Source organism: Chrysemys picta, chromosome 1 (assembly GCF_011386835.1).
Source record: "Chrysemys picta bellii isolate R12L10 chromosome 1, ASM1138683v2, whole genome shotgun sequence".
Classification (NCBI taxonomy): domain Eukaryota; kingdom Metazoa; phylum Chordata; order Testudines; family Emydidae; genus Chrysemys; species Chrysemys picta.
The window spans coordinates 83,521,412-83,549,048 of record NC_088791.1 but is presented as its reverse complement, the minus strand read 5'-3'; the positions used below and the strand labels follow the sequence as shown (position 1 = coordinate 83,549,048).

The 27,637-nt window shown below is 42.9% G+C and overlaps 2 protein-coding genes across 17 annotated transcripts in view; both read left to right on the top strand.

Annotated features, from left to right (window-relative positions):
• The window catches only part of FGD6 (FYVE, RhoGEF and PH domain containing 6), a 106,062-nt gene extending 101,166 nt beyond the window's left edge, over window positions 1–4,896 (top strand). For all 4 annotated transcript variants that reach the window (XR_010594602.1, XM_005306491.4, XM_005306490.5 and 1 more), the window contains one exon: window positions 3,481–4,896. Coding sequence is in view for 3 of the 4 variants with exons in the window: in XM_005306491.4 (XP_005306548.1) it covers window positions 3,481–3,517 (37 nt within the window). In the remaining variant the exon portion in view is untranslated. The remainder of the gene's footprint in view (window positions 1–3,480) is intronic.
• Window positions 4,897–18,505: 13,609 nt separating this feature from the next.
• The window catches only part of NR2C1 (nuclear receptor subfamily 2 group C member 1), a 101,329-nt gene continuing 92,197 nt past the window's right edge, over window positions 18,506–27,637 (top strand). For 4 of the 13 annotated variants that reach the window (XM_008178740.4, XM_042859814.2, XM_042859811.2 and 1 more), the window contains exon 1: window positions 18,510–18,662. The gene's annotated coding sequence lies outside the window, so the exon portion shown is untranslated. Of the gene's footprint in view, window positions 18,663–27,637 lie in introns of all 13 variants that reach the window. The other 9 variants (XM_008178739.4, XM_042859812.2, XM_065575806.1 and 6 more) reach the window with 5 other exon arrangements.

The following is a 27,637-nucleotide window of genomic DNA, read 5'->3' as shown; positions in this document are numbered from 1 at the left end:
TAGTCTGTTTTTACTGATGCTGAGATCCTAGTATTAATTACCTTACAAAGCAAGTTTCCCCCAAATATTTAATATCCTATAGAGATTTCTGTCAAAACCAAACCAGTGGAATAAATGCTCCTCTGACAGTACACCTCTACCTAGATATAACGCTGTCCTCGGGAGCCAAAAAATCTTACCGCGTTATAGGTGAAACTGTGTTATGTTGAACTTGCTTTGATCCACCGGAGTGCGCGCGCACACACACACACACACACACACACACACACACACACACACACACACACACACACACACACACACACACACACACACACACACACACACACACACACACACACACACACCCCGGAGCACTACTTTACTGCGTTATATCCGAATTCGTGTTATATCGGGTCGCGTTATATTGAGATAGCAGTGTATTAAAAAGTAACCTTTTTGCTTGTGTTCCCCATTTAATGCCCACTCTCTCTTATTTTATTCTTCTTAACCCCTAATGAAGAAACATCTAACACTGGTATTTGTATAACACATTACACAGATTTTTCATTCACTTCACAAGTAACATGAGGTTCATTAATTTTAGTAACTATTTTTTATAAAATTTTAATATAAGGCTCACTGTAAAGTTATTTAAATTGAAAATTAATAGCTCTGATATTCCTATAATGTGCTTATTCTAACTGTCAAGGTATTTATTAATTTGGTGTGATTTATTCTGAATTGCAGTGGTCATCTTTATTTGACTATATTGTTAAATTGGAGAGAATACGGTAAAAAGCAATTCAGATGATAAATGGGAAGAAACCAAAAAAGCTTGTATATCTGTGCGGCAACTGACAAAACTACAGTTTTGTTTGTCTTGAGAAAAGATTAAGACTTGCCAAGACTGACAAACAACATCTCTTCTAGATTAGGGCTATCTAAAAAATAAGCTTGATGGTTTGGAGGACAGTCTAGGAGCAGAAAGAAGTCTGAACTCAAGGAGTGGGTGTATAAATTAAGGCTGCCAAGCGATTAAAAAAATTAACTTTTATATTTATTTTTTATTACAAATATTTGCACTGTAAAAAACAGAAATAGTATTTTTCAGTTCACCTAATACAAATACTGTATTGCAATCACTTTATCATGAAAGTGTAACTTATAAATGTAGAATTATGTACAAAAAAATAACTGCACTCTATAACAAAACAATGTTAAACTTTAGAGCCTACAAGTCCACTCAGTTTTACTTCTTGTTCAGCTAATCACTCAGACAAACAAGTTGTTTTACATTTGCAGGAAATAATGCTGCCCGCTTCTTGTTTACAATGTCACCTGAAAGTGAGAACAGGCGTTTTCATGGCATTGTTGTAGCCTTCGTCGCAAGATATTTATGTGCCAGATATGCTAAAGATTCATATGTCCCTTCATGCTTCAACCACCATTCTATTGTTTAACAGTGCGATTACAACTGTGATTAATGTTTTTGTTACTGACGTGAGTTAACTGCGATTAATCGACAGCCCTAGTAGAAATATATATAAAATGTACTAAAAACCTACATTAAAAGAACATTGTTAAGGTTGCAAAGTCAAGCCCTCAAAAGTTAAGAAAAGCCAGAATTATGGTTGCCTCTGCAATCGTAATTTGGGCTCCATGTGCATATGCATTATGATACAGTTTTTAGTTACACAATCACATCTTTTCCCACACGACCCCTGCCTCATTCATAGAATGGATGTCCAGTTAATGAGCAGCTGTTCAGTATTTTTTCTCCTCCTTGTTCACACTATTCAAACCCTTTTTTCAAGACGGTTATTAATTTCCTTATGAGCTTTTCTATAGCACTCATCACTATAGTATGCGATCACTTCACAAACATTACTTTATTTTCACAGCTTCCCTGTGGTGTGTGTGTGTGGGGGGGGAAGTGGTGATGTTATTTTACAGATAAGGAGCTGAGGCATAGAGAGGTTAAGGTCAGACGTTTTCACTAATTTTGGATGCCCAATTTGAGATGCCTAGGACCTGATTTTTTGGAGGACTTAGCATTATGTAGCACTTTATCTGTTAAAAGCACAGCTCCCATTGACTTCAATTGCAGCTATAAGTGCTTAGCACTTCGACAAATTGGACCCCAGAGACTCAAGTCAAGTATCCAGGAAATGAGAACACAAGTAGTGACAACCTATGAAAAGTTTGGTTTAAATGACTTGCCTAGCATCACAAAGGATCTCTGTGGCAGAGATGGGTATAATCTAGTTCCCCAGAGAAGCATTCAGCTGCCTTGACCATGAAAACATCCTTTTCCTGCTTCATTAATTACACTCTTTCCCACTTCTGCAACAAATGAAGCAACAGTCTCCTTCACTGCACAACTTTGAATCATCCTCAGAGCAGGTCCATCCTATGAACTGAGTGAGTCAAGGGTGCTGTGGAAAAAATAATATATGAACATGTAACTAAAGACTATTGTAATGCATACATATAAGGAGGCCAAATTAAGGTTGCAGAGGCAACCATAATTCTGACTTTTCTTAATTTTTGAGGGCTTGACTGTGCAATCTTAATAATGTTCTTTTAATGTAGCTTTGCGTGTGTGTGTGTGTGTGTGTGTGTGTGTGTAATTTTCTAGGTTTCTAAAAAAGCAAACTGAAAAATCAGAAACTGTGTCATATGGCAGCATACTGACACCCATGTGGGTCATCAGCAGGGTTGGAACCAACTATCAGAGTAACGGATAGAAGATGACAACCTGCTAGTGCTATGTGCAGGAGATGAGACACTTTGTCAGTGAGGTCACAGATATTATTAAGGTTATCCATTACTTGCTATTATAAGATCCTGTTTTCAGTTGCTTATAACTTTGCCAAACTTTAACCGTTTAGTCTGGACTTTCCATGCTGGGTGTCTGCCTCAGGCTGAATTTTTCTGGAAAAAGTTCAGTCAAATAGTTCGGCCAAAACAGGCTCAGCTCTTTCTGAGAACAACGCTAGAGTAAAATACATTGTTTTGCCCATGTTAATTCTGGTGACATCTGAGAAGTTCTAGCCCTCTACCTTGCAGTTTGCCAGGGGAGGTGGCCTTTGTGTCAGGGATGTGCCTTTTACTGTCCCTGTGAAGAGAGACCAAAAATTGGCCAAATTATAAACCCCTGAAAAATCACCGCTCTCACATGCTCAATAGGCCTTGCTAGAGCTTCACAGCTTAGTTTCCTAATAGGTGCTTCCCAAATACAAATGAAGACAGGCTTTACCCCCATGAGAGTACAGTTTGAAAGCATTTCCATAATGCTCAGTAGCACTAGCTACATGGCCACATCTGTTGTTTATCTAAACCTAATGCAGGATTTAAGGCCATTTAATAGTGGTGAACCATATGCTTTTTAATGGATTAGTGAAATTTTGAACTGTTGCATATTTGAAAATGTATTGATAAAAATTTAAATAAAACCCAAGATCAAGCCAAATCTAACAATATTTCTCTTTCCAACAGGTGGATAGAAGCTTTTCAAGAAGGCACCATATTATAGTGCCTCAGCACCATCTCTGTGACTAAAGGAGCAAAATGTCATCAAAGGATGACAAGAAATAGAGTACAGCAATTTTGTTTAAAAATGGATTCTACCAGCATCAACCTAAACACAATTTGTATATTTATGAGAATTAGGAGTTGTTGCCTTTTTTTTTTTTTTAGGTGTAAGGTAATATTTTTTTAAAGAAATTTGTGTATTTGTTGTTTTTTTCATACAAAATGTGTTATTTATTAAATTCCAATGTTTACCTAATGGTCAGAATCATTTCTAAGGTTCGCATTGAATTCCAAAGTGCCCTTGTCTTTAGAATAGCAGACGGCTTTGTCAGAAAACTGTCTGTAAAAAAACAAAACACACAGGCTTTACTGCAGCATTAGTTTGTGCAGTTCTTGAGTTGCTGATATTCACTTTGTAATTTAACAAGAACAATTCAAAGAACAAAATATTTCAACAAAAATTTAGGACACATGGTCAGCTATGTTAAAACTCCTTTGACGAGCAGATGACTGAAAGGGTGCTCCTTCTCTTGATACAATAGGTCAAGTTTTGTGGACTAATTCAATTAAAAAAGACAACTAGCTTCTGAATCACAGAAGCCCTAGAATTAGCGCTGCTACTTGTTATTTAAGCTTCCATAACACAAAGTCAAACATATTTCTTATGCAATGTGGATCAGTTATTAAAGCAAGCTGAAAGGAAAAACAAGAAAAATATTTTTTTCTTTCATATTCTGCAGTTGCTGAGATTATGCACTACAGATGTTATCAAATTATCAATGCCAAAGATATATTTAAACATACTATCTTAACAAAAAAATTAAGAGGCAGATTATTTTTTTTTATTGCTAGTATAATATAAAGCACAGGCAAAAATTGTTTGGCATACAGGAAAAAGATTAAATATCCTATCATAGTCTTTGTTTAAAAATCCCTTTGATACCAATGAGAGTTCCCCATACAGTATGAAACATGGATAAATTACAGTTCTAATAGTTTAAGGCTCAATAAGTATGTTGAAAAATCTTAACAGTATTGTACACTTTAAAATAAATGTTTGAATTGAAATTGCCATACCAAGAAAGCACAATGTTCTTAGTGACAATGGCATAGAAAATGTGTGCCATTCATTCTAGTACATTTTGCTTACATTATGTGATGTTTTACTTGATGCTTTAAAACACAATCTTTCAGCTGTTTTTAAAAATTTGTCAGTAGACCTCATTAGGAAACACATTGATAATTTTGGTGTATTTATTCTATTATTGAACTTTTGAAAAATCATGTTATATAACTGTATAGAATAAATGGAACTAGCACTGACAAAACATGAATAGGCCAGGACAACAGTGTGTGTGTGTGTGTGTGTGTGTGTGTGTATGTATGTATATGTATATGTATGTATATGTGTGTGTGTATATATATATATATATATATATATATATATATATATATATATAAAAAAAAATAAAAATAAAAAGGATGTATGTGTAGTCAGCCAGTTAATTGTTACGATAGGTAAACTTGGTAATAGGATTAACAGCTGTTCATCTCCAGGTCAATACTAACTATGGCCTTGCCTACACAAGGGAATTTTAGGAAAGCGATTCTTTCCACAGATTTATCACTGGTTCCCCTGCTCTGGAGGCTTCTAGTGTTTTTATCATGGTGTTGATTAAGACTCTAGTTCAGGGGTGGGCAGACTATGGCCCACAGGCCACATCCAGCCAACTTAATCCAGCCCTCGAGCTCCGGCTGGGGAGCGGGGTCTGGGGCTTGCCGTGATCCAGCCAGGGAGCAGGGGGGCGCGCGCGCGCGCGCACACACACACACACCTTCCGGAAGCAGCGGCATGTCCCCCCTCCGGCTCCTGTGTTTAGGGGCAGCCAGGGGGCTCCACGTGCTGCCCTCACCGCTCCCATTGGCTGGGAACTGCAGCCAATGGGAGCTGTGGAGGCGGTGCCTGCAGACGGGGCAGTGCACAGAGCTGCCTAGCCATGCCTCCACATAGGAGCCAGAGGGGAGACCTTCTGCTGTTTCCGGGAGCTGCTTGAGGTAAGCACCACCTGGAGCCTGCACCCCTGAGCACCTCCCGTGCCCCAACCCCCTGCCCCAGCCCTGATCCCCCTCCCGCCCTCTGAACCCCTTGATCTCAGCGTGGAGCACCCTCCTGCACTCCAAACCCCTCATCACCAGCCCAGAGCCCCTTCCTGCACCCTGAACTCCTCATTTCTGGCCCCACCCCAGAGCCTGCACCCTCAGCCAGACCCCGCACCCCCTCCTGCACCCCAACCCCAATTTCATGAGCATTCATGGTCCACCATACAATTTCCATACCCAGATGTGGCCCTCAGGCCACAAAGTTTGGCCATCCCTGCTGTAGTTCAACTAAGTGCTTCAAGATGTGCCTAATTCTAAGAATGTAAGCAACCCCATTGACATCAATGGTACTAATCAGATGCTTGAAGTTAGGCACATGCCTATGTATCTTGCTGAATCAGGGTCTTAACCAGGTTTGTCTGATACAATGGTAAAAATACTGGAAGCCTCGAAAGCCTTGCCTACACTACAGCTCCTGCTGGGTGCAGATGAACAGAGGGTAGCACTGGTGGGATTTACACACACAGCTCCCACCCCCAAAAGATTCCCTAGTGTAAATACAGCCTATGATTTTTTTGGGAGTCTCACTCTAGCTCTGTGCATGGGCTAGCATTACAAAAAATACAACCAGAATTAACACCCAGTTATCTTGACAGAGGGGTCAAAGATGAACATGGAAGTCAAAATACTCTCTTGCTCCTTAGAAGCAGTCTCTCAAGATATATTAATTGTGCAGTATGAGGCAGCTTGCCTTGTCACAGCCCTTGCTCTGTTGAACAAGGGTTTCAGGTACCAATTCAGCAAGGTACGTAAGCACTTGCCTAACGGAGTAATCCCACCGACTTCAATAGACTCAAGTTCTTAATGTTAAGCACATGCTTGTGTACCTTGCTGAATTAGGGCTTTAAATTATTAAACTCTTCGGTCTTACACCCTTCATGTGCAACTGAGAACCTGCTTCAATTAACTTTGAAGTTCAATGGGATTAAGGCCTTTATTTGGACAATTTTTAAAAGGTTTTTTTTTTTACTGAGAATTAAAAAATGGTTTATGTATTAAATTTTCTTCTCTTGTCATACATAGGGGGCTTTTACTTGGTAGTTTTTCAGCAATACAGCTGCCAGATGAAGGCTAAGTAAGTTGTGTCTCTTGCAGGTAGTTTCCTAAATGTTGTAACTTTAGCATCACAGTCTTACTCAGGTTGGACATACATAGGTGGTGTGGCTCTTCTGGTTGATGTCACAGCGAGGGAGATAGTTAAAGCTTTTTATAAGGACAACCACTACAAAGAAGGGATCAGCTGCACACAAAAATAAATCCATGCCAGGAGGCAATTGTTAGTTTCATTTTGTTTTGGTTTCACTCCCCCTCTGCAAACCAGAGGTAGCCAGTGGTACTGAAGGGCATTGAACAAAACTAAATCCTGTTTATGATGGAAACCACTTCAAGCAGGGGGTGCTGCTGCACTCTAGTTCCAGCTCCTGTGAAAGTAGGCTGATAAAAAGTTAATGCACGGGGCCTCAGATGGGGAAGGGGCAGACACATTTGGCCTGATGAGGTTTTATGGCTGGTAGCAGAAAGTGAGCTCCATCTCCTGATCCACTACACATCTCTGAATGATGGTGTAGAGTAGGGTTACCATATCTCATAAATAAAAAAAGAGGACCCTCCACGGGCCATGGCCCCGCCCATTTCCCCACCCCCTAGCCCCGCCCCAACTCCGCCCCTTCCCCCACCCTAACTCCGCCCCCTCCCACTCCCAGCCAGGGGGAAAGGGCTGCCCCAGTGCTACCAGCATCACGGTTTCCCGGGCAGCCCCCAGACCCTGCGCCCCCAGCCGGCGCTTCCCCAGTGCAGCTGGAGCCCGGGAGGGGAAGCGCCCAGCCGGGGGCGCAGGGTCTGGAGGCTGCCCAGCAAACCGTGAAGCCGGTAGCGCTCGGGCTTTGGGCAGCCCCTATGCCTCTGGACCCTGTGCCCCCAGCCGGGCACTTCCCCTCCGGGGCTCCGGCGGCTCTGCGTAACTTACACTGTATAAGTTACACAGAGCCAAAGAGGAGCAGAGCCCCCGCAGCTGGAGGCTCTGTTCCTCTTAGGCTCTGTTTAAGAGCCGGGCTGCCCCAGCGCTACCGGCTTTGGGCAGCCCCCGTGCCTCCGGACCCTGCGCCCGGGAGGGGAAGTGCCCGGCTGGGGGCGCAGGGTCCGGAGGCAAGGGGGCTGCCCGAAGCCGGTAGCTCTCGGGCAGCCCGGCCCTTAAACAGAGCCTCCAGCGGCTGGGGCTCTGTGTAACTGACACTGTGTCAGTTACACACAGCCCCGGCGGCTGGAGGCTCCAGCCCCCGCGGCTCTGTTTAAGAGCCGGGCTGCCCGAGCGCTACCGACTTCGGGCAGCCCCCCTGCCTCTAGACCCTGCGCCCCCAGCCGGACACTTCCCCTCCCGGGCTCCGGCGGCGCAGGGTCTGGAGGCACGGGGCTGCCCGAAGCCGGTAGCTTTCAGGCAGCCCGGCTCTTAAACAGAGCCGCCATTTTCCCGGACATGTTTGGCTTTTTGGCAATTCCCCCCGGACGGGGGTTTGACTGCCGAAAAGCCGGACATGTCCGGGAAAAAGAGGACGTATGGTAACCCTAGTGTAGAGTGAGCATTGTTTTAAAATGTCTTCCATGAGCCAGTTGACTTCTTGCTGAAGCAGCTGATTGAATCCAGAGTACAGTATTTCTGAGATACACATCTATTTATTTAAATAGAGCCCTAAAAACAATTGTTCAAATGAAGCTATCTGGTTATGAAATGAAATAGATGGGATTTTGACATTGTAAACACTAACTTGAATAGTAATTTCAATCTTTCCCAACATATTTGTGCTGTGTCATGTGCAAAGACAACTTCTGAGATGTTCAACATGAGCAATTTGATAAGAGTTCTCAGCTAATCATATTATTTTTCCAAATTACAATACCCTGTTTTCTCCTAACTTAAACTATCCCAAGCTTCATGGTAGTTTATGCTCAGCATTATTATTTTTAAAAGATGCTTTTAGGAAAACTTCCATTATTAGGTAGTCTCTCATTCATTTTTAACAATGTCAGTGAAACCTTTTTTGTTTACATTTCTGTGCACTGTTAGCTACCAAACTGTCCATTTCTGTGCTAGTATTGTAGACAATCAGAAAGTTAAATTGACTATTTTATCATTGACCAAGCTAAACAGAACAATAAAAATGGCATAAATGGTTAATATATTTTCATTTCAATTTTAATAATTGGAACAATTGGTAACAGATTAGGTTAATATTTTCAATACTAATAACACAGGTTAGGATATTCCTTTTTAAAAATATATTTTAACCTGTTTCCTGAAGTATTTCGTGTTCTAAGATCCATGGTAAAGTACTGATATAGCATATCTTTAATTCAGTTCCATCAAAGATGCCACATTCACTTTTCATTTGACTATTGTACACCAATCAATTCATTAAGCAAGGGTTGCAAAACCAGCATGGTTTTAAAAACTGGCTATCTCTGCATAAGAGACTTAAGATAATAGATAAGATTGGTTAGTACAATGCATGACTAACACTGGCATTGAAGATTTTCTAACGTATTATTTCTGGGCAAGTAGAGGTTTTTAGGCAGTCTAAGAACTTCGACTTAAAAAATTATTTAAAAAATCATAAGAACATAAGAATGGCCATACTGGGTCAGACCAAAGGTCCATCCAGCCCAGTATCCTGTCTACTAACAGTGACCAATGCCAGGTGTCCCAGAGGGAGTGAACCTAACAGGTAATGATCAAGTGATCTCTCTCCTGACATCCATCTCCACCCTCTGACAAACAGAGGCTAGGGATTAACCTCCATGAATTTATCTAGTTCTCTTTTAAACCCTGTTTTAGTCTTAGCCTTCACAACCTCCTCAGGCAAGGAGTTCCACAGGGTTGACTGTGCACCGCGTGAAGAACTTCCTTTTATTTGTTTTAAACCTGCTGCCCATTAATTTCATTTGGTGGCCCCTAGTTCTTATATGATGGGAACAAGTAAATAACTTTTCCTTATTCACTTTCTCCACATCACTCATGATTGTATATACCTCTATCATATCCCCCCTTAGTCTCCTCTTTTCCAAGCTGAAAAGTCCTAGCCTCTTTAATCTCTCCTCATATGGGACCCGTTCCAAACCCTTAATCATTTTAGTTGCCCTTCTCTGAACCTTTGAGATGAGAAGACCACATCTGTACACAGTATTTAAGATGTGGTCTTACCATGGATTTATATAAGGGCAATAAGATATTCTCTGTCTTATTCTCTATCCCATTACAAGACCCTTATTAGGCAAGGATTGTTAGCATTTGAATAACTTTTTAATGAACACTTAAAGAATACTTGGAGAATGGTTCCTGAAAAAGCTTACATTATATCTCTTGAAATAGGGAAGTGTAGCAGGATTAGAGGCATTTAATGAATTTTTGCCATAACTGCTGCTCGTTATAATTATTTTCCAAATACACTTTATTTGGAGCTATCCTAATTTATCTGTGCTGTCTAAACAGTATAAATAGTAGAACCTTTATTTTGTAAATTGAAACAGCTGAAATTCATTGTAAATAGATGTTGATATGTATCATGTTTGTACAAAATAAATCTGCAATAGTTAAGTCTGCTTTTCCATTTTGAATATATATTTTTACAATTCTCTTTTATTACCAGGAACTTATGTAGTCCATGATTCCTTGGCTGCAGAGTTGTCAGAATCTTTTATTTATTTAAATTATGTTTCTAGCCCTCGTGGTTTCAGGCATCATCTTGCAAAGGTGAACTGAGCACAAACTTATATAGCGATGTGTGGCTGAGTTTTCTGACTGCTTGAAACAATATTTCTAACAGATGTGAACTGCGTCATTCATGTAATTTAGGACACTATGGAATTCTTGTGTGGGGGTGAGAGAGAGAGAGAGAGAGATTTGGTATTTTTGTCTCAGAATGTATTTTGTTGCAGCCAGATGCCCAACATTTTATTTTCTGTCTCCTCCCCTGTTGGAACCGCCTGCAGCTGCCTCCTGCCTTCCAGTTTTCCCACAAAGGTTTGTTACTTAGATTACAGTTCATGCTCCCTCCTGTGTTCCATGGAGGAGTGGGCTGGTAAGCTAGGGCTGGAGTCCAGCTTGCAGTCGGGGTGGGAATGGGATAAGCCAAAAGTACTGGTTGGTGAGCTGACCTGCCAGGTAAGTGGCAAAATGAACCCCTGAAGCAAGCTGCAAACTACCCCTTCTCTGGCACACTATGGGAGGTGGAGAATAGCAGTTCTGAGCTGGCTGCCTGGACAACACTGCTGAAAGTGAGGCCTGAGGAATGAAGCCAGGCTGCCTGGTGAACACGGTGAAGAAGAAAACATCTTCAGAAATCATATTAGAAAATCCATAATTGAAACATTGTACAACTATGAATTTCTTCAGCTATGAATCACAATTGTGTTTGCATAGGAGTGAGTGGGAGGTGGGAATGAAGGATTTCGTAAATTAACACTGTCACATAATTTAGTCCTGTTGTGCTGCAGAGTACATGGTGTCCTAGCTATTATCAAAGAACAGCTATTAAACTCCTGTGAGTTTTCAGTGACCCTTCAGCTCTTAGCATTGATCAATCCTACCCAAAACAATCTTTATTATAAGTATCTGGTTGACGATATCTGCCGAGTTATACTGGAATTACCTCTGTCCTTTAGAAAAAGGACATGCACCCACATCGGATTCCTGGAAGTGTCAGGTATAGTAAACAGACTGCAACTAGCTTGTAAACGTTCAGGAAATGTTTAACAGGTGAATAGTCTTAGGAGGAAAAAATGAGAAATATAATTGTGCATTTAGTTTGAGACAATGTCTGATCAGAAAACAAGAAGATTGCAAAGATACAAAGCTAAGATAGTAGCAGTGGGGCATTGGGAGGGGATATTTTCAAGGGTAAAGGAGGAAAGCTGAGGGGTTTTAATTCAAAGAATACAAGTAACAATTACTCATTTTTCAATGACTTCATGCCTTTCTTTCCTGGATATTGATGCTGACTTTATCCAGTGGGAAATTACATAAACTGATTTGAGTTTATATAATTTAATTTTATTTATCACAATAGTAACCTAGTCCCAAAGATCCCATTTCTCTATAAATATGGCTGCCCAATCTTGTTGAATTAGCAGGAGGTGGCTAGTGAAGAAAAGCAATAAAGCACGTTATTGAATTAATATTTTTTCTAGAGCTGTTGATTAATCGTAGTTAACTCACGCAAATAACTAAAAAAAAAATTATCATAATTTAAAAAATTAATCCTGATTAATCGCAGTTTTAATTGCACTGTTAATAGAATTACAACTGAAATTTATTAAATATTTTGGATGTTTTCTACATTTTCAAATATATTTATTTCAATTACAACACAGTATACAAAGTGTACAGTGCTCACTTAACATTCCTATTTTTGATTACAAATATTTGCACTGTAAAAATGGCAAACTAAAGAAATATTATTTTTCAATTTACCTCCTATAAGTGCTGTAGATCAATCTCTTTATGGTGAAAGTGTAACTTACAAATGTAGATCTTTTTGTTACAATAACTGCACTCAAAAACAAAACAATGTAAAACTTAGAGCGTACAAGTCCACTCCGTCCTCTTTCTCGTTCAACCAATCGCTCAGACAAACAAGTTTGTTTACATTTACAGGAGATAATGCTCCCTGCTTCTTATTTACAGTGTCACCTAAAAGTGAGAACAGGCGTTCGCATGGGACTTTTGTAACCGGCGTTCCAAGGTATTTATGTGCCAGATACGCTAATCATTCATATGCCCCTTCATGCTTCAGCCACCATTACAAAGGATATGTTTCCAGGCTGATGATGCTCATTAAAAAAATAATACTTCAATTAAATTTGTGGCTGAACTCCTTGAGGGAGATTTGTATGTCTCCTACTCTGTTTTACCCACATTCTGCCATATAGTTCATGTTATAGCAGTCTCAGATGATGACCCAGCACATGTTGTTCATTTTAAAAACACTTTCACTGCAGATTTGACAAAATGCAAAGAAGGAACCAATGTGAGATTTCTAAAGATAGCTACAGCACTCGACCCCAGGTTTAAGAATCTGAAATACCTTCCAAAATCTGATCAGGACGAGGTGTAGACTAGAGCACGCTTTCAGAAGTCTTAAAAGAGCAACACTCCGATGCAGAAACTACAGAACCCGAACCACCAAAAAAGAAAATCAACCTTGTGCTGATGGCATCTGACTCAGATGATGAAAAGGAACATGCATCAGTCTGCACTGCTTTGGATGGTTATCAAGTAGAACCCGTTATCAGCATGGATGCATGTCCTCTGGAATGGTGGTTGAAGCATGAAGGGACATATGAATATTTAGCGCATCTGGCACATAAATATCTTGCGACGCCGGCTACAACAGTGCCATGCGAACCCCTGTTCTCACTTTCAGGTGATATTGTAAACAAGAAACAGGCAGCATTATCTCCTGCAAATGTAAACAAACTTGTTTGTCTGAGTGATTGGTTGAACAAGAAGTAGGACTGAGTGGCCGGCGTTGCAAGGTATTTATGTGCCAGATACGCTAAACATTCATATGCCCCGTGTAGGCCTTAATGTTTTACATTTTTATTTTTGAATGCAGTAATTTTTTGTACATAATTCTACATTTGTAAGTGCAACTTTCATGATAAAGATGGCACTACAGTACTTGTATAAGGTGAACTGAAAAATACTATTTTTTTTACAGTGCAAATATTTGTAATAAATAAATATAAAGTGAGCACTGTACACTTCGTATTCTGTGTTGTAATTGAAATCAATATATTTGAAAATGTAGAAGATATCCAAAACTATTTAAATAAATGGTATTCTATTATTGTTTAACAGTGTGATTAATCATGATTAATAATCACTTGACAGCCCTATTTTTTTCACATAAAATTGTTCTCTTAGGGTATATCTACCTGGTGAAACAACTGCAGCCGTGAGTCTCAGAGTCTGGCTCACACTATGGCACTAAAAATACCCATCTAGCCATTCAGCCTGGAGCTTGGGTTCTGAAACCCACCTCCCTCCCTGGGCTTCAGAGCGAAGTCTCAATCCAAACGTCTACACGACTATTTTTTGTACTGTAGCACAAGCCAGAGAATGTAGACCCAGACTCTGTGACTCACTGCAATGGGATTTTTTTGCTGAGTAGACATATCCTTACAGTTAAGGTTGCTGTAGCAATTAACATAACCCTTATCCAAACCATGCGACTAGTTGGCAAGTGGCAAGGAAACATGACGTATCAAAATCCTGGGAGTTGTATTGCCACAACTTTCTGATCGTTTTACCCAAGGATACAATATATTAGTACAGCATAATACTTACCTAGATGATCAATGTTAGGTGGTGGTTTCTTGAGTACCTGCTGTACAAATGCTTTTCCTCTACATGGAAGCACTGACAAGTTTAACCAGCAAAGTTATTTCACACTGGTCAGCAGTAGCCAGGAACCAGTCCAAAGCACTGGTGGTTGGACGAGTTGCTCCTAGCACCTTTATGAGCAAAACTGGATGAAATTCAGACCATTTATCTCTTCATGATATTGCAGATTGTTTTGAACCTGCAAGGTAGTACATGTAGTCACAATGGTAGGGACTTAGGTGAGCCACTGAGCACTGACTGTCTGGATTAACCAAGCTATCCACATCTCAAAACACATCCTTTGATATTTTGCCCATGCTATAATCAAGGCAAAGATACTTTTGTACTTTTTGATATAACACAGACTGAGGAGAACTGGATTCTATTTCCCCTTCTGCCACTAGACTGCTAAGAGATCTTGGGCAGTCATTTCACTGCTCTGTGCCTCAGTTTCACCATCTGTAAAATGGGGATAATGATCTGTCCCCCCCTAAGAAAGCACTTTGAGATCTACTGATGAAAGGCACTACATAAGAGCTACTTGTTATTTTGTCTATTGCAGAGGTTCTCAAACTGTGGTCCGCTGACTCCATTCAGGTGGTCTGCAAATAGTTCCTTCTAAGGTGCGCGCCTGGGTGGCCGCACATGAGAGAATGAAGGGCCACCCACCTAATTAGTGGAGTTGCATAGGCATAGCTCTGCTAATTAGGTGTCTGGACCCTGGAGAAGACACATGTAAGGTGAGGTGGTGGCCTTGGGAGGAATAGGGGGTAGGTGGGCAGGGGCAGTGCAGTGAGAAGAGGGGGTGGGGAGAATTTGGGACGTGCAGGGTTGTGGCAGCCAGAGAAAGTGGCGACTTTCCCCAGCTCCAGGACTGTGGTTGCCGGGGAGAGATAGATGTCCTTCCCAGCCTCAGCTCTGTGGCTGCTGCAGTGTGGGAGAGAGGGCACTTCCATCGCATTAGAAAGGTAAGATTACTGATATTAAAATGAGTTGTGTGCTTTTATTTCTAGAACAAAAAAAAATTAATTATTAATGGTTTTTGTTATATAGTGCTTTTATCCAAACCACTTTACAATAGTTAGCTAACAGTACCAACAACATTTGGAAAGATCATTAAGTGGTCCGCTGAGATCCTCAGCAATTTTCAAATGGTACACGAAAAAAAAGTTTGAGAACCACTGGTCCATTGCACAGCTTTGGCATGAGAATTCAAAATATATTTGAGGCAATCATACAGGTTCCCAATGAGATGACTGCCAGGGCCCTGTAGCCATCTTCCCTCTTACTTCAGTTCAGACAGGTTAGTTGTAAATTAAGGTGACTTGTGAGAATGAAGCTGGGGAAGAGGACACCTTGAGTCACTGCTCTGATGCCTGAGGACAAACTTATTACATTTGACTGATTGGGATGTTCATGTGTTTGGCTGCTCCTTGTACGGCTTCTGCCTAGGAGCTGGTGTCTCCTGCTTTGGAGAGCTCCAAAACTGCTCTATGCTGCATCTGTATATTTAGGGCTGCTGTAGTAGAATCTCTATAATTAGAATCTTCCAGAACTTCAACGCTACAGGTCTTGGTGCCTTTCACCAGAGGTCCAGCCTTGAGAGCATAGGTCATGACCAATGACTCAGAGCTATGGCTAATGCGAGTCTTGGCAGTATTCTAGCCATCTCTTGGCCATAAGGACATGGGAACAGTGCCTGGACAACATGAGCCTGGAAGCAGCAGCCAGTGACCAGACCAGCCCCCAAGCAAAGAGCTGCTCTATAAAGGAGCTAATTCACAATCAGTTAAATTGATAGGCAGCAAGTTTAAAACAAACATAAATACTTCCTCACACTGTGCGCAGTCAACCTGTGAAACTCGTTGCCAGGAGATGTTGTGAAGGCCAAACTATAACTGGGTTCAAAAAGGAATTATATAAGTTCATGGAGGACAGGTCTATCAATGGCTATTAGTCAAGATGGTCAAGGATGCAGCCCCATGCTCTGGATGTCTCTACACCCCTGACTGACAAAAGCTGGGACTGGATGACTGGGAATGGCTTACTCGTAGGGCTACCATACGTCCAGATTTTCCCGGACATGTCCGGCTTTTTGGTCCTCAAATCCCCCTCTGGGAGGAATTTCCAAAAAGCCGAACATGTCTGGGAAAATAGGGAGGCACGGTGAGGGGACCCCAAGTGCGAGTGGCTGCAACAAAACTTACAACTCCCGCGATTTGCCGGGGCACAGAGGTGGCGGGTGGCATCCGAGCACGCAGCTGCCTCCTCTCCGGGCTCCATCTTTCCCGTCTCCCGCCGTCTCCACCGCGCGCCGGGGCCAAAGCAACTTCCCCAGCGCAGCAGCAGCAGCCGGAGCTCGGGGGGCGGGAGGGAGGAGGTGGAATGCAGGGTGCTCAGGGAGGGGGCGGAGACTTTGGGGAAGGGGTTGGAATGGGGGCAGGGAAGGGGTGGAGTTGGGGCAGGGCCGGGGCCCCCGTGGAGTGTCCTCTTTTTTCAGTGTTGTTAGAAACAGCTGCAGCTGGAACAGCGGTCACGTGGCAGAAGGTGTTTTTTTACCTTGGATTGGGGGCTGTGGGCTGAGTACATATGCTACTCCTGAGGGAATTCTGCACACACTATTTTAAAATTCTGCACATTTTATTTGTCAAAACAACACAATATAATCATGCCAGTTTCATTTATTTGGCTAATTTATTTCAAAATACCTGTCAGCCAGTATGTCTGTAACAATACAAACAACAAAAAAGATTCAGGAAATGTTTTTTAACAAATAGATTTCTTACTAGGTGTATTAATACAGAACTCTGAGTAATAATTCATTTAAACTACAATACTGAAATGTATTTCCCACACCCCTCAAAACAGCGCAAAGGCTTGGGAGAGTTGGGTAACAGAGGCGCTGAGGGAGAGGGAAGTAATTGCTGGGAAGATGCCTGGGAGTGAACCTGGAGTGTTGTACGGTGTGAGAAGGGCTGGATTAATTTTTTGTGGGCCCAGCGCCAAGCATATTTTGGGGCTCCCATGGGGGCAATGGAGCATGGCACGGGGACGGGAGGTCAGTCCCCAGAGCAAGGAGCTGGCCAGGGACATGGCATGTCAGGGGCGGCCCCGCTCCGCCCAGCCCAGTGCAAGGGCACTATTTACAAACCAGTAGTTGCCAGATCCATGATGGCCCGCCCAGCCCTGTGGTGCCAGCATGCTTCTTCCCCTCAGGGGTGGGCTCATCCTGTGCTACACATCCTCCCCCCCGCGCCCAACACCAGAACACCCCGTCACCCCCAATTCTCTATGGCCAAAGCCCCCCCCCCCCCCCCGACCCCACCACAACTGCCCAGCACCCCGCACAGAACCCTCACTCCCTAGTTCCCCATCACATAGATCTTCCCCGCCCCCTCACAGCCAAACACCCCCCTCAGGCCCACCAGAGACCCACTCCCCCATGCCCTGCCTACTGGCCACACTCACCGGCCCTTTGGTGATCTGGTCCCCAGGACTGGCCCCAGGGTGGGTAATCACTTGGGCCCCTCAGCAGTCACATGATCAGCCAGGCCAGGGCCTGCCCTGCCCGGGCTCCCTCAGGATCCACTTGCCTGGAGGAGCCCAGCCAGGCCCCCCACACTGTCCCCCCCCACCGCATTGGCTGAGACTGGCCCGGCTTCTGCATCGGTCCCAGGCAGCTAATTCCGGGGAGACAGGTGGGGCCTCACAGGTGGTGGGAAATAGAGACTGCCCAAAGCCAGAGGTGTAGTGGGATCAGACCAGGAGGCAGAGAGAAGCTGGCAGGTGGAACCAGGGCTAGAGAGGAGCCCTCGGCTGGCCAGTGGGCAGGCCAAGAAGAGCGGGGTGGGGAGCCAGTGAGGTCTCAGGGCACAGTGCAGGAAGAGCAGGCTGGGGCCCCTTCTGAGCATGGTCCTGGCTCCATGGCACCACTGTAAACCCAGCACTGGGTGTGTCATACAGTACAGGTTTTTTTGGGGGGGGGGTGCAAGGGGAGTGGGTAAGGCCTCTGGAGCAGGGCCAGAAATGCGGAGTTCAGGGTGCAGAAGGTGCTGACCAGAGCCGCTGGGGTCCCTTTTTGATTGGTTATTCTGGTCAACAACTAGACACCTGACAACCTTAGACCCCTGCAGGTCGCAGGCGGGTACTGACTAATGCCCACCAGAGCACCGGTGCGGCGCTGTGCGGGGCCGCCTGGTCACTGCTCTGTGCAGCGGTTCCCCAAAGCAAGCGACGCTCCGGGCGCCAGAGCCGCGCCCCGTGTTCACGTGGTTTCCCCACCGGCTGTAGAACCACACGTGTGGGGGAAAGGCCCCGCCCAACGACCGCACGTGGCTCCGGGGGCCTCGCCCCTTCCATTGGAGTCCTCGCGCCGCCCGCTCTGGCCTCTTCCCGCTCCCTCCCCTCGCCGTCCGCGAGCTGCGCCCTCCTCACGCACCCCTCCCGGCGGGCTCGCTGTGTGCGCAGGCGCGGGTCGGGGACAGGCGCGAGGAGGGCGGAGCGCCGCGCGGAGCGGAGGGGCGGGGTCACGAACTCTGACCTCCCGGAGCCGGAGCCGCCACCGACAAATAACCCCCCAGGAGAGGCCGCCGGGAGCTGGGCCCGCCAGGTGAGAGCGGCCGGGGTGGCCTGCAGCCGCTTTCCTCCCCCGGGCTCGGCAGCGGCTCACGCGAGGCCTGGCAGAGGGGCGCGGCACTGCACTGCCTGGGGGCGGCTCTCGCCCCTCGTCCCGCGCCGTGACCCGGAGGAGCCGGGGAAGTGGCCCCCTGTGTGTCTGTCCTGGGGCGGGCGGCTCCGTCCTGGCGTCCCCGGGTGGCGGCTCCGCGCCCTCCTGACCTTTCACCTCACAGGAAAAGCTTGTGTCTCCCCTCCCCGGATCCCGGCCGCGCCCCGGGGCCCGCTCCGCCCGCCCGGGAGTGGGGATGGGGGGCGGCTCCTGCGCCGGTGGCTTTAGCGCCTCTGCCCGCCTGAGGGGGCGGCTGAGCTTCCCGGTTGCCGCCGGGCGGGAGCCCCCAGGGGCCGCTGGGGAGGGCGGAGGTTGGGAGCGGGTCTGGCTCGTTAGGCGGGGGGCGGTAGCGCCCGGGTCTCCTCTTCCCCGTTAGCGCACAGGCGGCTGCAGCAGCCATTTTGTGTGGGCCGAGCGTCCCGTGCGGGTTTGACCGCGGCCGCTCGGGCGGAGAAGGAGGCTGGGCCCCGCCTCGGTCCCGCCGCTCGGTAGGGAGCTGTCTAGCTACAGGCCGGCCCTAGGGGCGCTCCCGACCCGAGCTGTATGGGCCTCGTACTCCTCCTCGGCGGAGAGGCTTGTCTAACACCACCTTTCAAGTGACAGGATTAAAGGCCGCGCCAACCACTTTCCCCGGCGGGGTGTGTGTGGGGAGGTGTCAGGCTAAAGCTGCCCCCGCCTCGCCTTTTGTCTCCTTCATCACAGAGGAAAAAGCTACCCCCATGGGTGGGCTGTGAAATGTGCTGGCTGAATATCAACTTTCTAATCGAAATAGAGGACAAGTTCACTCCTGGTAGCAGCCATTTTACTAGAAAGTGGCAGCGTCTGCCCAGGTGTGTGACTATGAAATCAAGACTCCTTCAACTTGGAGACCTGTCAAATTGAATGTAGTGTTTTTAAGCAAAAGGCTTACATGGCACACAGAAAAGATCTTTGTTTTCTCTCTGCCCTGTTCTTCGCCATCCCCCATGAATTTAACCTGGTGCTTGCTGAAGGAGCCTGCCTGACAACCCTACAGACTAAAAAGTTCTCCAAGTACAGTACAGGCTATTCACTGGCAGTACTCTTCCCTATTTTGTCCCACCACTGTATTAAACCTGATTTGAAGGCTCTTCGTGGGTGCCATGGCAAGCTTCCTTGGTTGACATTCCCACTCAGTGTTAATACACTCAGGCTGCAAATTGATGTGGCTGCCAGTGTGAGCTGGACAGACTATCCATTCACTCCAGCTAAGACACTAGATGTTGAAGCATCTAGGGTTGGTTGATGTATGTTGTTGGTTCAAATCTGTTCCAGACAAAATAGTAACCAAATTCTGGAGAGGGTAAGGCTTCATTCCACTGACAATCCCCTGACTGTCCAGGTTTAGTGAAAATACTACCTCACCCACCTTGTCTCTCTATAATCCTGAAACCAATCTGGCTATAACTATACTGCATGCAGGTTTAGTGAAGACTGATATTTTTCCTTTTTAATACAGTATGAAGGTAGAATCCTAGGACTGGAAGGGATCTTAAGAGGTCATCTAGTCCAGTCCCCTGCATTCATGGCAGGACTAAGTATTATCTAGAGTAGACCATTCTTGCCAGGTGTTTGTCTAACCTGCTCTTGTGGAAATCTCATGATGGAGATTCTACAGCCTCCCTACGCAACTTATTCCAGTGCTTAACCACTCTGACAGTGAGGAAGTTTTTCCTAATGTCCAACCTATACCTCCCTTGCTGCAATTTAAGCTCCTTGTCCTATCCTCCAAGGATAAGAGAAATATTTTTCCCCCTCCTCCTTATAGCAACCTTTTACATACTTGAAAACTGTTATCATGACCCCTCTCAGTCTTTTCTTTTCCAGACTAAACAAACCCAATTTTTTCAATCTTCCCTCATAGGTCATGTTTTCTAGACCTTTAATCATTTTTGTTGCTCTTCTCTGGAGTCTGTTCAATTTGTCCACATCCTTCCTGAAATGTGGCACCCAGAACTGAACACAATACTCCAGTTGAGGTCTAATCAGTGCAGAGTAGAGCGGAAGCATTATTTCTCATGTCTTGCTTACAACACTCCTGCTAATACATCCCAGAATGATGTTTGCTTTTTTTTGCATGGAAATTGTCTTACAAATTTTGACAGGCTCCTGTATAATTGATATGGCAGACTTACTGTTTGCCACAGTGGTGGTGGTTTTTATTAGTTGTACCCGTTAGTGCCCAAAATGGTTAGGTACTGGTCAAATGCAAAAGGCACAGTCTGTGCCTGGTAAAACCCACATGTATTTTGTAATAACTGTTTCATTTTTGCCAAAATACATTTGTTGAAGTGGACATTGACTTCAGTGTAGGGCAAGGCTAGCCATACTTCTTGCCAAACACTGAGATACTCATTGACTGCATATTAAATCATGTGTTTGTAACTGATAGTGGCTACTCTTGAAAGGAGGTATGAGTGCTAATATTGTAGGCAGTGGCACTATTCTTCTTCTTTATTTGCATTATTGAAGCATGTAGGAGCCCTAACTGTGGACCTGGACCCCATTGTGATAATACTTATTTATTTAAAAAAAATTATAGCTCAACATTTTAGTCAGTTGGAACTGGGCAATTCTTCCACAGAAAATGTTGTTAAAAATGAAATTACTGAATCTGTCACTGCAGAGTCAGAAGAAATGACATTGTTCTGTGTTGTCTTTCTGTTTACACTTTTCTTTATAGTTTTTCTGCTTTCGGGAAAGTCAATTTGGCCATTCCCTGTTGCACTTGCTACATCCTATAATTTGAAATGGCTTTCTGAAGGCAGTGTTTCCTGTCTGAAAAGAGTTGCTATGTCTGATTCTTAGACTGTTGGAAAGAGATATCATCTTAAATTGTCATCTGTCACCTTAGTATCTGAATGTGTCCGGGAGAACAAAAATCACGTTAGGCCAGTGATCTAACTATCCTCTGTTTTTTCCCAGGACTCCTGGGGTTGTCTCTTAGCAGATTTATTTCTCTTCCTCCTTTTCTCATTCTTTACTGTTTTTACTTGTAGCTGTGAGAAAGCTAAATCAAAGAAATATGTTTTACTTTTCATTTTGAAGGCAGTGAGCATTGTGGGCATTTTTATCTTCTCCTTTAATGAGTTCCATAGCTTTGGTCCTGGTGCCAAAAAAGCTGTTGCCTGCTCTTATAAGCTTCACCCTTGAGGTTGAACATCATGGTTTCTACAGAATAGAGCTTTGCTGGATGATTCCAACTCATCTATCTTCAGTTAACTCTAATTTTTTCTGTAGATTACTGAAAAGGAGCTATTGGAACTGATGGCTCAATAATGATGGGACTGTAGTTGCTGTTGACAAAGTCTCTGTCACTATTGCTCGGATGTGAAATGTATTTACGGCTTATTTAGATTCAAAGTTATCTGTTTCGTTAATACCGATTTCCCTATGTAACATAAGATCTAAAGTATTTATAATGACAAAATGTTGAATATTACATTGCTTAAATTTTGTATGTTGATGTATTTATTTTTTGTTGTTTTACTTACTAGTTTACTGTGCATGCATTGTATTGGTTAATGTGTAATAAACATACATTTTCTCCATCCAATAAAGTTGTTGTAGTTTTACCACAGTTTGTGAAGCAAAGTTGTCACTGGGAGAACAGATAAGCTATATGGTCTATATTGATTATTTGATTCTGAAAAAGTAAGACCAATTTCCAAATATAGGGGACTCATCTGTGTGTCAAGATTCTAAACTAGATTGTCAAGTATGTACTTACTCTCCTGGCTTCTGAACCACAAGTAGTTGAGGTTTTGTCATCTTGATTCTGCAAAGCTGAAAACAAATATTGTAGGATTTCACAGCATCTTGCGTATATTTGGTGAAAGAATGGTGTTGGTTCTCTCATGAGAGAGAATGAAAACTACTGCTAGTAAATGTGAGAAAAAGAATGCTCTGTACACTTAGTGTATAGAATATTTGCCTAAGGAAAACTATAAATTGTCAGTTTCTTAGCCATGATACTCAGTATATAGTTTTAGATGTCTTCATTTAATCCTAAAATCCTGTTCCACGACGTTTACAAAGATTATGGGGGCATTCCACTATCTGCTAAAAATATCAGTGATAGATGGGAGAGAGCCATGTAGGCTTGGGCAAGTAGAGAGCCATGTAGGATATGTACTCGCGCACATCCCCAACCCTTCAGGCGTGTCTATGCTATACTTGCCTAAACAGTGCCTCAGTGGTTATATTGCTGTTTATACCCATGCTAGGGTTTATACCATGCTCTGCTGTCAGCCCTGCCTCGGGTGACCGGGTCCAGGTTGTCAGACCCGCGCTTACATCATCTGTAGCACTTACATCGCCCCATGGTGACAGCTTGGGCTTTCAAAAGGAGCAACAAGGGATGTAAGCATAAATAAATAAAAAGATTTCGCGGTCCCTTGAAAAGCGTCTGACGGTCCGGATTTGGCCTGCAGTCCACCTGTTGACTACCCCACTGTAAAGTATACAAGGACCTCTATTTTTATCTTTTGCTTTGCATTAGAAATTCAGATCTAGTCTATCTAGGTTTGTTTTTTTCCCTGAAGCTCCATGGACAGCTAAAGAAACTAGTAAACTTGACATTAGACACAAGTGAAACCTGATTGAGGGGGAAATTATTTTTATTCAGGCTGTTTAAATCTTTTTCATTTCCTATTTAACCTGGGAATTACAGGCAAAAATATCTTTTAAATATTAAAAATGCTTGCTCCTTCAATCAAAGGTTGCATGACCTCAAAATTCAGAGGATAACTGGAAAGATCACATTATAAGCTCTTTGGGACAAGTGGTGTGTCTTCCTTATTTTTGTGTACTACATTGTGGGCACTACTATAAATACCTACTATTTGTAAGGGGAAAACAAGCAGATTATTTTAGAAAAAACTTTCAATTTTTTTTAATGCATAAGAAGCATAAAAAGTACACACTTCATTAATAGTATATTTTCAAACTAAAAAGTAATTCCTATACAAATGGAATTAGTGAATCTTTTATGGAAGATTTACTTTTTACATTGTTTAGAAAGGAGAAGGATGTCACTACGGAATATAGGGCTTTGAAGGCAGCAGGGAATAAGATATAATAGGTTACTTCCACTAGCTTGGCAAAATACCATATTTTAATTCAGTGCATCTAAATTTTTTTTCCAGAGATGGATTCTTTCATCGATCACCTTCCCTAGCAGTCCTGTTCCCTTATCTGTCCTCCAGCTGCAGTGTTTAATATGAAAAAATTAATATCAGGATAGCATTAAAGTTATGAGGAAAAGATGCTTTAATGTGACTGGTGCAGATATAAGCATGGTTGCTTTTTCTTCCTCATTTTATGCTCATGAGTATCAAATCTCCCCTTATTTGCTTGCAGGCCCACCTATTTTAAATTTCCTTGGTTATTGACATTGTCTCTTTGTTTGTCTGACTCTTAAATGTTTGTGTGCAAATATGATCATATAGAAACGATATACAAAAACATGAAGCACCGAACAGGGGTGTGCATAGTTGCTTGAGTAATTTTTGTTAGACCAGAAAAAAAAAATCCAACTTCTGGTAGTCTTCAGAGTCCTGAATTGGGCTGCTGGTCATAGGAAATATTACTGTTTGAAGACTTCTTTGCCATTGTGAGAAATGTGGCTCTTTGGACTACAGTTTAATTGCTGGTTTAGATTTTTGTGCTGCTTGAACTTCCTGGTATTAAACTACTGAACTAAGTTTTGTAACTTTTTCAAAGAATGCTTCCGAGGCCGATTCTGCAGTGCTTTATAAATAATAAAAATGAAGCAAAAAATGTAAAACTATATACAGTAAGGTTAAGTTGCATGGAAACACAATCAGGACGATGATGCAAGTGGTAAGAGAGGCTACCAGTGAACTGACAAATGCTGAAGAAAAGTGCTGGAAGGAGCATTCTGACAAAGTGCTGAACCCTGTAGTTCATCCAGATGCAAGCATTGTATGTATGCTAGATGGACAGGGCAGCTTGCAAGGCAGAATGGATATCAGCACTGAATCACCATCAGTAAAAGAAATAGAGCAGTAAAGCAGTTAAACCAATGGGAAAGCTGCAGGAATAGACAATATAATAGTTGAGCAGCTAAAACGTGATGGGACAAGTGCTATCAAAGAATTAGGGAAAATACTTAAGGTATGGGAGCAAGAGGGAGGTCTGGATGACTGGCTAAAGGCAATAGTTGTATCAGTCCCGAAGAAAGGCAATCCTCCCAATCCAAATAATTATAGAGGTACAGGCTTCTTATTAGTACCAGGAAGAATGATGAAAGTAATTATTAACAAATTAAGGTCAGTTTTAGAGGATGTAGCAGGCGAGGAACAGTGCAGCTTTAGACCAGGTCGAAGTTGCATTGTTCAGCTATACACACTCTGACAGTTATTTGGGGGAGGATAAGAAAGGGAATTAAATATGTTTCCTGTTTTCATTGACTTCACTAAGGCATTTGATTTGGTTTGGAAGGATGCATTATGGAAATGAGTAAAATCCTATGGAGTTCCACAGTTATAAAAGTTATGTATGAAAACTCCCATCATGCCATAAGAATTGGTGGTAAATTAAGCAGCTGGTTCAAGTCAAACTTTGGTATAAAACAACGGGGCCTGAAATCACCATGGCCTTTCATCATGTTCTTAATTTGGATATTAAGAATGGTAGATGGGTTGGAGGGCATGACATTGGGTGATCTAGAGTTAAGCTCTTCGTCTTATGCAGATACATTTGAATTGATGATGGTACTCTTTCCTGCCTTGGAAATGGGTGTAGTTGACTTGGACTTACAATTACTCTCTTCTCTTGACACTTATTGTGCCTTGGAAAAGGGACAATAGGTAGAAATGCAGCAGTGGTAAAGTCATAGAACAGATAATACCTTATGTGCACTTAGGAAGCTTCATCTGTACTGATGGTTCCATCAAAGATGAGGTTAAAAGGAGATGTACGTTAGCTACAAGTGCTGCACAGAAATTGACGAAATTATGGACTGATAAAAACATTGTTTGGTATGAAAGCGAAAAATTATCAAACCAGTATAACAATGGTATTGTTTTATGCTCTGGAAGCAGCACCCTTAAATGAAACAAACATCAGAAGGCTGGAGACAATAGAGATAAGAGTTTTTTGGAAGATGGCAGGTATAAAGTGGAATGATTTTAAGACACATGACGTTAGGAAGAGAGTAGAATGTGAAACTAAGTACGGGATTGTCTGCAGTCAAGAGATTACAGTGGTGGGGATGCTGTAGAAGACAAACAGATGATAGGATGCCAAAGAAAATAACGCAAACACAACCAACATCAGTCAGACCTAGAGGCCAACCCCCAATTAGATGGCAGAACATTGCACTCAGGGATTTGACGAGGCTGGGTTTAATGGAGGAACAAACCATGGACAGAAGTGAATTGTGATGCTGTACTGCTTGCTCCCTGTGTCTACAAAGATGCTTGTGGGGGAGGGGAGAGGAAGGGAGGAGGAGAAGAAACATGCTGCTTAAAAACAGCTTAGAAAAATAAGTACTTAAATCTCTACTTATTTAGCACATTTAATCATAGAGGATCTTAAAGTTCTTGACAAACTATGATGCCTATTTATATATAATCAGCAAATTCGGAGTAAATTATGCCACCCTTCTAATGAGCACATAGTAACACTGGGCACTAATTTAGGAATGAAAATGAAGAGCAGTGTTTCCCTTTTCAACTGAATAGGGGATTTAGGCAGAATGATCCATGTTAGAATAGCAAAAAATGTTCATAGTTGTACCAGCTAGAAGTCAGAAGCTTTGTTTTACATCTCTCATGAAAGAGGGCAACATCCCATATTGGGCAATTGTTTCATTACTGACTCAGAGGAAAGCAACCATCTACTGAATTGTCATCAGTTCCTGTAGTCCCCATGAGTTTTCCTTGGAGGCCTCTCATTTAAAGAATTGGCTCCATAACCAGTTGGTTTCTGAGACCTAATGCAGTCCCATGGTGAGGTGTTATGACAGTCCAGGGAAATGAAACAGTCTTTTCACCAAACTTTCCATAGTATTAACTTTTTGTTGAGTGGGTGATAAGCTTTCCTACAATGGTTTACATATGTCTGGGGGATACACAGAAGATTTTTCCAACAATACCTGTTATAGTTATACTGGTATAACTCAAACTTGTTCCACATTTTTGTAGCTTGGCTTAAATCACTTCTAATACAACATAAGCTAAACCAGAAAAAGACACTCTTATACTGGAATATGAGTGCCCAGACCGGGAGTTACACTGGTATGACTATAACAGTTTAAATTCCCACCCTGCTTTATACCAGTATAACTTTCTATGCCACAAGTCCTAGTTGAAATACAGGTGTACATACAGCACTATATTATTATGTAATATTTTTACATCCTCGTAAGTATGTTCCCAAATATTGTAAAACTTGGGCTGTTGTTTAAAGCTTGTAATGTAAAATGAATTAGCTACAGAATGCTACAGATCTTAGGTGACAATCTGGTATAACCTGATGAAGTTTTGTGCAGACTTTGAAACTATATAATAAATTAGAATTAAGAAAATATATTAATGTAAAAAATTAGGTACTGTATAAAGACCCAGCTCTATGTGCGTGGCTTACATTAATATCAAAAGGAATTGAGGGCCTGGTGTTTAGTTTTCTACGGTGTGTTTCCCCCATTTGGTGGCAAATTTTCATTTATATTGCCAATAATGGAGCATTGTAATGGAAATATTCATTAAACATAAAGCATGCATGAGTGTGTTAATTGTTTTTGAGTTTATTGGTGTATCTATCTTTTCCATCATAATTTTAAAAGTGGGTGTCAGTTGAATGAATAGTTTAAG